Here is an 11373-nt window from a genome sequence, read left to right on the forward strand (position 1 = left end):
ATGTAGTAACTCCCGAGAGGAAAATCAACGCCTGGACGGTGCAAGGGGTATTCAGCGGACACGCATTTAGAGCTAAATTTGTTATATAAGCGTCACAGAAAACTGCAGGATATTTCACACGAGAAATAAATGTTAAAAAAGGACGTACACAATGTTTCCCGCGCAAAATGTACAAATTATTCAGCTTCCATAAGGAATGACTATTGATGACTTATAAAACCTTATGTCAGCCTGCTTTATCTATAACTAAAAATGCTACCATCTGATATCGGTGAAATTTTAATCGTACAAATAAATGCCGCGTCTGGTAAAAAATGCAGAACATAAATTAAAATAAATACCTGTGTAATAAATGCGTCCACAGAGGTAAATATTATTATTATCATTCGTTATTTTTTTCGTCAGTTATATATTTTTTTAAAATTTAAAAAAAAATCGTCAACTCCAAGGAGTTGATGTCGGAAAGATTGTATCGACGTCTCCTTTTTTCCTGAACTTGTAACTGACTTCTCCTGAACTTGAAATGAGCCGTGTCATTCTGAGATTTATACAACATTATATCAAGAGCTAGTGAGGTTAACAACAAGCCACTGTCTGACAAAGGAGCCGGCGTTCCCTCCTCCAAAGAAAACCAGAGTCCAGAGAGCGGTCGGAAATCAAGCCCACGGAAGGGAAGAACGTGAAGAGGGTGTGGTCACAAGAAAAAATGAACCACGGGGGGGGGGGGGGGGGAAAGGGGGGGGAATTAAATAAGGGTTTTGTGTTTTGTAACGACTGAATCCATCTTTCGGTAATCAGGCCACTTTCTCCGAGTATCATAGCCAAGAGTTCTCATGACAGGAGCAATTCTGTTGGTATGTTCCGTTAAAGATGATGATAATCTTTCAGACCATTTGTACAGTGCTCTCAAGTTGACAGCTTCTTTCACTTGATCTGTTGACTTTTCAAGGCTAAAAATTATAAAATATAGAAACAAGCGTAGGCATAAATAGGAAAAGCAAGAAAAGCGATATGTTTTTTCCCCTTGTTCCTTTCCCCTTGCGCCTTAGGAGTAAGGGCACAGCTTCAGTCTTCCTACAAAACCAGAACCACTAGCTCACCAGAGAGCTTTAACTCGTGTCAAATGATCTCTTGGCTCACCAAAACGCGAAAGGAATTTGAACAAGCCAGAGTTGAACAAACGCACAATGATGGGGATAAAAGTATCAAGGGGGCTTCGCAACCCTCCTCAAGCCCTCTCGATAAAAACACAAAATGAGCGGGATCTGAACGATTCAGCGTGTAACTCAATAAAATCAAATCTTCGGGCGCAGTGATTCTTGCGCAAATGGTAAACTTTTAACCGTCAGAATTGGGAAGGATGTCGAGGAAATACTGTGACTGGAAGATTCTCATAACTTCACTGCTGTATACATTAAACACATCAGATATTCGGACGTTTTTTCTGATTGATTAATGGCTGCTTTTACCTGGAAAGGATGACACCTCCTGGTTTCCCTATCATAGTTTCATGATGGACCACTGCATCATTCCAAGAAACATCCAAAAATTCCAGGATGATTTCCATGCTCTCAGCAGGGAACAGCACCAAATGCTCATAGGGGATTCTCAAACATCTTGACTGACCCAGCGCTACACATTGAGCGTTCATCTCACCTGTGGCATCATTCCATGTTCTCAAAAGGATTTCTGGACGGCGATTGTTGACGCCACGAATAACAACTCCTCTCTCCATTATGGAGTGGACAACAGCGCGTCCGTCTCTTACCATGAAAACAAATTTGGATTTGGGAAATATTCTGGCTAGATAGCTAAGATTCCTGAAAGTTAAAGGATCTTTGTTGCACAATCGTGGCGCGGGATCTCCATGTTTAGCAATGATTTCTCCTATCAGCACCGCTACAGCGGAGTCCAAGAGATCTTGGGTAACGCCAGCTTCCTCTCTTCTCTGTTTTTCTTTCTCACTGACAAGGCTGAATATCCTTGAAATACCCATGAGGATTTTCGGAATCACCCTTGTCTCCTGCCCGCATCTGATGTCGGGATGTGCATCTAGCATAGCTCTCATGAGAGTGGTTCCGCTTCGCGGAAAGCCGCCGACAAAAATAAGAGGAGTAGAACGGTCCACGTGATGTAATGGAGGGTGACCATTATTTATCATCGATACAGTGGGGAAGTCCTTGTTTTCTTCATGTTTACAGGACCTCGATAACAGCCTTAATAAGAAGAGGGTCATCAGCGATAAAAGGCCGCATGCGACTGCGAAAAATTTCCAAAGTTTCCGTTGTGACAAGTACATCTTAGCAGTAGTTCAAACATCAAGCGTTTCGATGTCATAAACGTAATTTTAAGAAGTTTGCAGCAGTAGATTTGAAAACTTACCACTATAGCGCAGCAGATTTCAATTAGGCGACCTTTGACAGTGTTGAAATCCGAGCGGCTATGTTCCTTCTTCTTCCCAAATGATTACAATGGACCCATTTGCAGTGGGGTCATTGCATTGAAGTCGAACTGGTGCACAAGACAATAATTAATTTTAGCCCATGGACTGAGTCTGGCTACATTATCACCGACAAGAAAAGGTTGTGTGATTCTGATGAGTTCAAAGTTTTCGATGGAATAAACGCAAACTCAAGAGTTCCACTGCGGATTATTTCAAAGGGAATCCAGCTACCGCAGCAGATTTCAATTAGGCGACCTTTGGCAGTGTTGAAATCTTCACCACTTCTATCTGACTTCTCTAATTAATTCATTTTTCTTCAAGTGTCTCTCTTAAACAAAGCGCCGTCATTCGCAGGAAACCCGTGAACACCTGTCGCTAACCGATCCAGTTAGCGCGGCATAATTGAAACTTCAATTTGTTTAAAGATATTTGCGATATATTCAGAGGTTTTCGTAGACATCATTATACTCCCCAGCTGGAAAGACGTTGATTTAAATTTGTAACTTCAGCTGTTGCTTGGTCACATACTGAGGATTGGTTTGCGAAGACAATAGGCAACAGGTTACAACGCTGCACACAACCAAAATACAACGTAAATGTTCTGTCGATGGGTGTTTATTGAGAAAATTCGCTTTAGGGGGCCTTTGCACTGTATCCAAAACACTCCACTTAATTTCCTTGGAAGTTGATTATCTTACGCTTACAGAATGACTCCCGCTTGGAGTCGGACTAGAAAAAAAGTCGTAACGAAGAAAACAGCCTCAGAGGGGTTATGGCAAAGAGCAGATCTGTTTGGAGTTGGGGGAAAGTCTTTGAAATGGTAACCGTTTCTTTTCATATTTACTGCATGTGTCGATGTAAGCTTATATTTAAAGTTACACCCTTCAGCGTGTACACTCTTTTTTGTTATGTAGAAATAACTACATATGCATCTGCATGCAGCCGTATTTTTATTGGCCAATCTCTTCGCCTTTGCCAAAGTGCACTTCACTTAACTCAAGAAGCTAGAGTTGCTCTCGGCTACGCCTCGAGCAACTCTTGCGCATTTTTCGTGCTCTCCAAACTTCCCGTGTGCTTCACATCTTCAACCCGATGGTTAAAAATTGTTTTTCTCGAGGGATTTGTTTGCTGACGTCAGGAGCGTGCACAATAGGAATATGAAGCAGTCGCTCACGGAATTGAATTTGATTAGACAAATTTACGCGCTATGTTATAAACCAGTTTAACCCTCAGTAGAATCAAGTGTTCTGATTGGCTCCTCTTAAGCAACGTTCCCGGTCCCTTGGCGAATTTCTCGACACAATCACATACAAACTGCTTTGTCAATGACGGTAAGAATTTTACTCTTTCTCACTTCAACAAAGCGTTTTATCGAATAAACTATTTAAATCAAAATATACTACAAATATGCAAGTATATCGATAAAAAAAATGTCTTTTCATAATTTATGTTTCACTGCTTTTCAATTTTTGAAGTAAAGAGATATATTTTTGAAGTAAAGAGATATTAAAATTCATATTTTCTGACTTTACTTCTTTGCGTTAATATTTCAATAATACTTCTTTTATGTACGATTATAAAATTAAACTATAAAACAACTCCTGGATTCTGATCTCAGTAAAATGTACAGTAAACACATCTGGTGCGCTCAACAGGAACCAAGATCATCTCCTACTATGTATAATACCCTAAATAATGTTTAGAAATCAATTTCGTTTGTTGTAGGGCTGTAACAACAGTATGTATATTAAAGTCAAAAGCTCATAACACTTGAAAAAAAATTAGGCGATCCATTTGCTTGACAAGTATATTAACTTTTTATTTATCATTGCTAATAACAGGCGCTGATAATTATTTTTATATAAATATATCCTTTTTGCCCTACCTTTTTCAATTTAATACATGCCTTATCGTGTGTTGCTTAATTAATGCTCTGCTGACCTATAGGATTTTCAGCAGCAGCGCAGCGAGCAATGAGTAAGCGAGAGATTGTAAACTATCCATATCAGTTGTTAGCGAGTAGAATGGATAGGGTAACTTATATCATTATCAGACTCCATGTTGAAACTGAAGACATTCGGAGATGTTACCAATATAGTGACTTGAAGCTCCTTATAGGCAACTCGAAACAGGTTGGCCGGCCTTGCCTTCAGATTAGAAGATCTGATGGGGCTTTCTTGTGCTAAGTCCATTTTTTCCTGACGCTTTGCTGTTGAACAAGTCGCGGATGAGAGCAGACTTCTCAGTTTCCAGTTGAGCAATTTTACTTCCTTTCTCAGAGACCTCCTGATGATGAAAATATATTATTATACAAATAACACGAATCAATGATTCCTTATGGTCTCTTAACCATTATTAATGACTGAACAGCTCCCATGAGTGACCAAGACAGAATTTCTCCTTACAATATCAACATAATATCAAGCAGACAAATGATGGGAATAAACAAAAATATTAATTAGGAGATTATTAGTTGATCCAATACGATCCAATACCTAGTTCTTTGAACTAAAATCATAAGAATTGTATGGTTGACAGTAAGGAGAATTACTATTATGAGAGCTTGGAAGGGAAAATGTTAAAAAAGGGCTACACTAAGGGAAAATTGCAACAATATTGAAAGAGAGCCACACAATAAACGCTAGCACTTAAAAATTATCAGGGAGGCACTTGTTAACTTTGCTATGCACAAAATTGATAACAGATTTCTGAGAGGCTAAATACTAGAAATATATTATTTAAAAACAACAAAAATGGGTTAAAAGTTAGAAATTTTCAGATCCCTGAGATTTAGCCACATAAACAGGCTACATGTAGGAGATACACAGACTATGCATACAAAAAACAAGCTACAGTCTAATTATTAACTTTTATAATGACCTTTTTGAGACGTTCTACTTCATCCTGCAGCCATTGTTTTTCATTACTAGCTTCTGAACTTGAAGTTGGTGATGCCTAAGGAAAAAAATTATCCATATTATTCAAAAGGGATTAGCATATCAGCTGAGCAGAAGGAAGTGCCAAAAATTGTTCTAAATATGATCAATCCTGAGAGTGAAACTTCTATAATGAAAAAGCAACTCAAACAAGAGACCTAAACTATGTGTACCTTTACAGGTGATTTCCCTTCAATGATTCTTTCTAAGGACTGATTCACACTCTGTATGTGATGTTTGTGCTCTTTAAAAGAGTCATCATCCAAACCAAGCTCTCTCCTTCTTGTCTTGTGAAGCAAAATTTCATACTGAAACTGCAAAGGGGTAGATGAGCGCAATGAATGTATTTAAAAATTTAACATTCAAAAGTTAGCCCAAGAGAAAAAAATTCAGAAATCTTTTTACAGTAATGAATACAAATTGTAAGCCTTACAGACCTTTTGCAACATACATGGTGTTCATTTTGACTATAATTTCTGTTAGTCAGAGTTCTGTTTTTTTTGGTATGTCAAATGGCCCCTTTTGCCATGATTGCATCTTCAGCAATTTTCAAGCTCTCTTTCTAGCTTGAAATCTGGGCAACATTCAAGCCAAATAAAAATAGGACAAACATAATTATACTGCAAAATGTATTTCCTATCACCTAGAAAAACAAATTTGATTGATACTTCCTTTCTGTTGGCCACACTGTTCATGGCCATATAACCAACATACAAATCTTCATTCCTCAAATACTTGCTAAAGGGTGCATGATCCTGGCAATATTTATAAGCAATGACTGATTTGTGGAAAATGTTACAAGTGGGATACTGGTTTGCTATATGATGAAAAGGTTTATCTGCCTGTTGCCTCCCTCATAGAATGCTTTCTTCAATTAACAAATAGAAGTGAATAGCAGACATTAAGGAGTCACTCATTCAGCTACACAGCCTCCTTAATCAGGTGGTTTGTTGTTAAATATTCTTCTTATATTCATGATACAACATACAAAAATGAATTGCTTTTACTTATCATTTTCAAGTTGTTCTAAACAAGTCAATTAATGCATGTGCATTTTTAGAATGTTCTCTGATACAGGTGCCTGGTCAAACTTGTAATGAAACATTAATTATGATGACATAATGAATTACCTGTTCAAGAGAATATTGGTCGTCATTTTGAAGGTGCAATTTCTCTTCCTGAATAGCTGTGATTCTTTTAAAATACCACTTTCTAGCTTTTTCGATGACCTGAAGACCATTTTGTAAAAGGTCATGCTCATCATCAAGCTCTTGTAATCTAGCATCCTACAATATCACAGGAATAAAAAATATTGCCAGCATTCTTGTTTTCAAATCAAGCCTTACCATACTATCTAACCAATAAAATTAATAATAAGCTATTACAGTGCTTACAATTTAATTAAGACCACATTAATGCACAGCATTTAGTTTTCAAAGATATATTAAACATGGCTTCCATCGTAATTAATCAACAGAGTACAACAAAGAAGAAAAAACATAACTTTTGATGCCATTTAATTGAGTTTGAGTGCCAACATTGCACCCTTCAAGTCTCTTCCATCTTTAGGATTACCAATATCTCTCTGTTACCTATGTGAATGTCCATGATGAATAGTCTTCAAATAGCATGAAATAGTTTACATGTAAAAATTCCAGACTATTTTTGCAGTCATTGTACAATTTCCTCTCACTGCTGCAAGCTGAAGGGTTACGGGTAGTTGCAGGTATGTTTTTATCTCCCAAGCTTGACCCTCAACAAAAATCAAGCAAACTACATTTTCCAGCCAGAATATTAAGCTTATCAAATCTTACTTGCATGCATTGATATAAGTATACAATATTTATCAAAGTTATCATCAAAAAAATTACTCTAACCTAGGACAAAATATAAATGAGATATGCTTGCAAATAATTTGTTTTGACCAAAAGAGTCACTTGGGAGAATAAATTGTGCCATTATTACCATTTTTAAATACTTAATCAATAATCAATATTACAGAGACATATGTCTGGAAACCTGACTGCATATCATGAAGGACAGTAATAGTTGATTCTACTAATTTTTTCATTATATCAATAAATTTTGATTGCACTATAATAAAAAGGGACACCCTTCAATTTGTTGCATACCGTATATTCAGTAATTTAATTGAATAATAGTTACTTTAAAAAAATGCATTCCTTTCCTACCAGAAAGTGGTTTAAGATACTTCTACCAACTGAACTAAGACACCACATTTTGAAAGTGAGGAAAGTTAAATAATCTTATGAATTACCTTGTCAATTGTCCGGATTTCAGTAGGAGCAGCAGAATCTTTAATATGTCCATTTAAATTTGTTGGTACACTACTGCTGATTTCTTTACCAACAAAGTAGACTTTTGTTGTAGAATTTGATCTTCCTTTTGGACTTCCATTTCCTGAGGATGGACCTGCAAGTCAACACAAACATGAAATCAGTTTGGCACATGCAGTCACAATTCACTGATAATAGAAACAATAAATTAAATTGTTGGAATCTCTATTTACAAGAACAGCATGGTCTTCTTTTTAAAATGGCTCAGTATCTTTTTCCTAAATAAACAGTTAGTGAAAAATAATCAGAACATTTCTGTAATAAGTCTTGTTTTTTTACTAGACAATTTAAAACCTAAAGTATCTCACAGAGGCTGAGTTCTGTGTCAGTCAGTAATGTAATTAGAGTTGTCACTTTTGTAGGACCTTTCAATAGAAAGTGCCTCATATAAATTATGTCAACATGCAGGATCTAGTGTATGGGATGGAAAATACCATGAATTCATAGGTCTCTTAAACAATTTATCCAATATTAAAGTCAAAGTTGTCAGCTCTTGCAAAAAGTCTCAAATCTTATTTACAATGCAATTTATTTCTGCTAAGAAGTCTAAAATTCCTTTCAGTTCTCTGAGTTGGGGATTAAAATTCCTGTAGCAGAAGGTGACTCAGTAAAAAGACAGCTGTCTAGAAAGAGTAGCTAAAAAGTTAGCTTTGTGTAAACAGTGTATCATTATTGTCATTTAAAAATACTGCAAAGAAGATGATGTTTTTCAAAACAGAGTGGAAGAGTGAGTATCATATAACTCCAACTCAACATTTCCTTGTCATTTATAATGCTTGTGAAAATCAAGGTAAAGTGATGTCATTGTGATTTGTATTGCAAATACAAATTGTGTACATGTACATGTAGTTTCCATCTGTTTTACAGACTGGATTCTAAGTGTCTCACAAGTCTTTCATTTTCCCCCATCACCACTTACTCTAATGAAGGCCCAGTCTACTTTAAACTTGTGTTGCCCTAAATAGGGATGGAATTTCAACCATCATTGGTAATGCCCCTCTATAAAAAATTAACTCCTATAAGCATCTATTTTCCACTTCCAAATTATGTCCTTCACCTATTGTGATCAATGCTTGAAAAATCCATCCATTAATCTAATGAAAAATATTAGAGATTGCAAAATGTGGGTTGGCTTAGGGGGGGTCTCAAAGCCAAGATATTTGTATATTAAGATTGAATGAGAAAAATCCAATATTTTTTAGGAAGAAGTTGAGGGCAGAAACTCTTGTGAAGGGATGTATATTGACATCCTAGGGGATATAATTGAGACACTGCTGCATCATCATCCTGATTATATTGCTGCATCTCCCTTGCTTTCAACATCCTTTTCCGTTTTAAGATTATTTCTAGCACTGCCTCCAGCATTTCTAAGTTAAGAGGTAGTTTGTTTATCACAAAAAAATAATGCGACGCATGGTCTGTCAAGACTCAATTACATAACTTTTGAGAAAGAACCACAACAGGCCCAAACATGAAATCTGTAACCTCTGAAACTTTAAAAAGTTAACTATAATCTCCACAGGAATTCTAAATTGTCAGCTAATATTCTCATCAATCATATGCAACGAAAAAGATATGTTATATTGACAATGTAAAATAAACATTTTTTCATGGCTGAAGACATTAGCGGTACATTGGCCTTACAGTCTAATTTTAAAGTTTTGACATGTTGTTTAGACATAATCGAGGTCGCCATGCAGAGAGACCACCTGGTATTTTGATAATCGTAATCTCTATTGTGTTCGCTGGAATGGCTTACACATTTTGGCACGTCCAATTTTTGTGTCCAAATTCAGGATTACAACTAAATCGTTTAGCGTTAATCTGACGCCAAACGAATTATCATGTTGTAAATACTTCTCAGTCTTAGAACCTCTGAAATGCGAAAAAAACTACTTCAAATCAAGAGGGTGGTAGTTTAAACATAATAAATTTTCAAGCGAATTGAACGAGTGCAAAAGATAAAAAAAATAAACATTGTCTCGCCACTAGTTCTGTAGTACTGTTCCTTTGAACTAATTTTAAACATATGCGACATCCTTTGACGTAAAAACGTCGAAATATGGACATATGCTAAAGCGCCCGGTATGCTTTAATCCGTGTTCTATTTAGATTAGGACACCTTTACTGTTTTCAATTAACGCGCGTTCGTTTATGAAGTTAAAAGCGCCCCGAAAGAAAAATTATTTCTTTTACTAGTCATATTTAATTATAAAATTCGGACCACAAAGAGAAAATTGGTGGTTATTTATAGGTTCAAGGCCGAAATTCCCATGAATATCATTTACTACCAGCCCACCGTGTCGTAACAAAAGAAACACTTACTTGTACTTCCGGAGCTATCGTTCCCGTTTGTCCGTGGATTTGAAGCATTAAAAGTCAGAGAACGCCTCTTTTCTTGATTTTCATTCTTCCAATCCCTTAATTTGTTAATTACTTGAGCCTTAGTTCTGTTTTCGTTGCCTGCAAATGAGTCCTCGCTAGAATCGGAAGTCCAACCTTTAGTAGCCGTGTCTAGCTGCGGTAGCGAGTTCGATCTTCTGGTTGAGTGATCTAAGCCGTTCGCACTACCATTTGTTTGGGCACGTGGTTGCGTTTTAAGGGCCAATTTCATTCCAGTACATAGTCTTTCAAAGTTCAGAAGCCCATTCTTGGGGGTAACCTTCCGTAAATTTTCCATGACTCCCTCTCCGAGTCCATTGGAGCCTTGTTTAGTTTTCCACCTAGTCTCTATGTCAGAGAGTCGCACAAAGCCTGTTCCCTTCTCGTCAAGAATATCGAACAATGTTTTTAAATAGCGTAGAAATTCTCGTGGCAAATCCTGTGTGATGTTGACAGGCTTTGCAATAATTGTAGGAGAATTCTCGCTACCATTCTGCTTCGAGAAAATAAAGACATGTCTACCTACTTGCCTTGTATCCATTGGTGAAGCGGACATCTTTTCGGGATGAAAAAATTCATAACACTGTCCACGTGCAAGTGAGGCTCTGGGTATTGAAGGTGTCAGCGATGACAATAACTTGCTTGTTAGTGGCTAATTTTGGTAATCACTTGGCGTAAAAACAAACAGAGCCTGTGGCTTCCTTTGAAAACGTGTGTAAAGGAAGTTTTACGCATTAGCAGGAATCACGTAGCTTCTTATGGTGAGGGAAGTCAAAGAATTTGCCCAAGTTTAAGTGACCCAAAGTAATTTTTTGCGCTGATATAGGTGCGTCCGCCGTGTGAAGAAGAGCTTGTTTACAGCGAGAGTTTCCTTTGTGACTGCTCTGACAAAAACAGCTTCAGTTTACAATTCTGTGATCACTACGTGAGGTTATGACACCTCGATCATTTGATTAAAAGCCCGCAAAACTGTGTCAACAGAGGAATAATCAAACACTAATTAAAAACGAAGCAACTAAATGAATGCCTATCGTGAAAGACATCGAAACAATTTTCAAGATCATACGAAACCGCCTGCTCCCAGCAAATATAAGCTTCTTGGAATGATTTCACGTATGTGCTACAACAAACATATAAGTCAACTCAAGCACAAAAATAAACCTGAACGAAACAAATCTGTATTTAAGACGACAAACTTAATGGTCCTTAGTGAGTTTTTCCGTTCTCTGACTTTTTCAGTTTGGAATCCGGATGT

The 11373-nt window shown here is 37.0% G+C and overlaps 2 protein-coding genes across 2 annotated transcripts; both read right to left on the minus strand.

Moving 5' to 3' along the window:
- Nucleotides 1–10: 10 nt before the first annotated feature.
- LOC113683479 (protein-tyrosine sulfotransferase) lies at nucleotides 11–2446 on the minus strand. Its single transcript, XM_027200725.2, has 2 exons — nucleotides 1470–2446; nucleotides 11–950 (listed from the first exon to the last, which is right to left on the minus strand). The coding sequence occupies exons 1-2, from the start codon at nucleotides 2297–2299 to the stop codon at nucleotides 746–748; spliced, it is 1035 nt and encodes a 344-aa protein (XP_027056526.2). The 5' UTR covers nucleotides 2300–2446; the 3' UTR covers nucleotides 11–745.
- Nucleotides 2447–3761: 1315 nt separating this feature from the next.
- On the minus strand, nucleotides 3762–10703 carry LOC113683478 (uncharacterized). The gene is made up of 6 exons (XM_027200724.2): nucleotides 10062–10703; nucleotides 7658–7812; nucleotides 6510–6665; nucleotides 5553–5693; nucleotides 5324–5398; nucleotides 3762–4729 (listed from the first exon to the last, which is right to left on the minus strand). The coding sequence occupies exons 1-6, from the start codon at nucleotides 10672–10674 to the stop codon at nucleotides 4598–4600; spliced, it is 1272 nt and encodes a 423-aa protein (XP_027056525.2). The 5' UTR covers nucleotides 10675–10703; the 3' UTR covers nucleotides 3762–4597.
- Nucleotides 10704–11373: the final 670 nt, after the last annotated feature.

Source organism: Pocillopora damicornis, chromosome 4 (genome assembly GCF_964200805.1).
Source record: "Pocillopora damicornis chromosome 4, jaPocDami1.2, whole genome shotgun sequence".
Taxonomy (NCBI): domain Eukaryota; kingdom Metazoa; phylum Cnidaria; class Anthozoa; order Scleractinia; family Pocilloporidae; genus Pocillopora; species Pocillopora damicornis.

Excerpts from the sequence above, each read along its gene's own strand:
- LOC113683479 (XM_027200725.2), bottom strand. The coding sequence starts at position 2,299 with ATGTACTTGTCACAACGGAAACTTTGGAAATTTTTCGCAGTCGCATGC. Across the intron at positions 951-1,469 it reads GGAGGTGTCATCCTTTCCAG|CCTTGAAAAGTCAACAGATC; the intron begins GTAAAAGCAGCC and ends TATAATTTTTAG.
- LOC113683478 (XM_027200724.2), bottom strand. The coding sequence starts at position 10,674 with ATGTCCGCTTCACCAATGGATACAAGGCAAGTAGGTAGACATGTCTTT. Across the intron at positions 7,813-10,061 it reads CGATAGCTCCGGAAGTACAA|GTCCATCCTCAGGAAATGGA; the intron begins GTAAGTGTTTCT and ends GTTGACTTGCAG. Across the intron at positions 5,694-6,509 it reads ACCAATATTCTCTTGAACAG|TTTCAGTATGAAATTTTGCT; the intron begins GTAATTCATTAT and ends ACCCCTTTGCAG.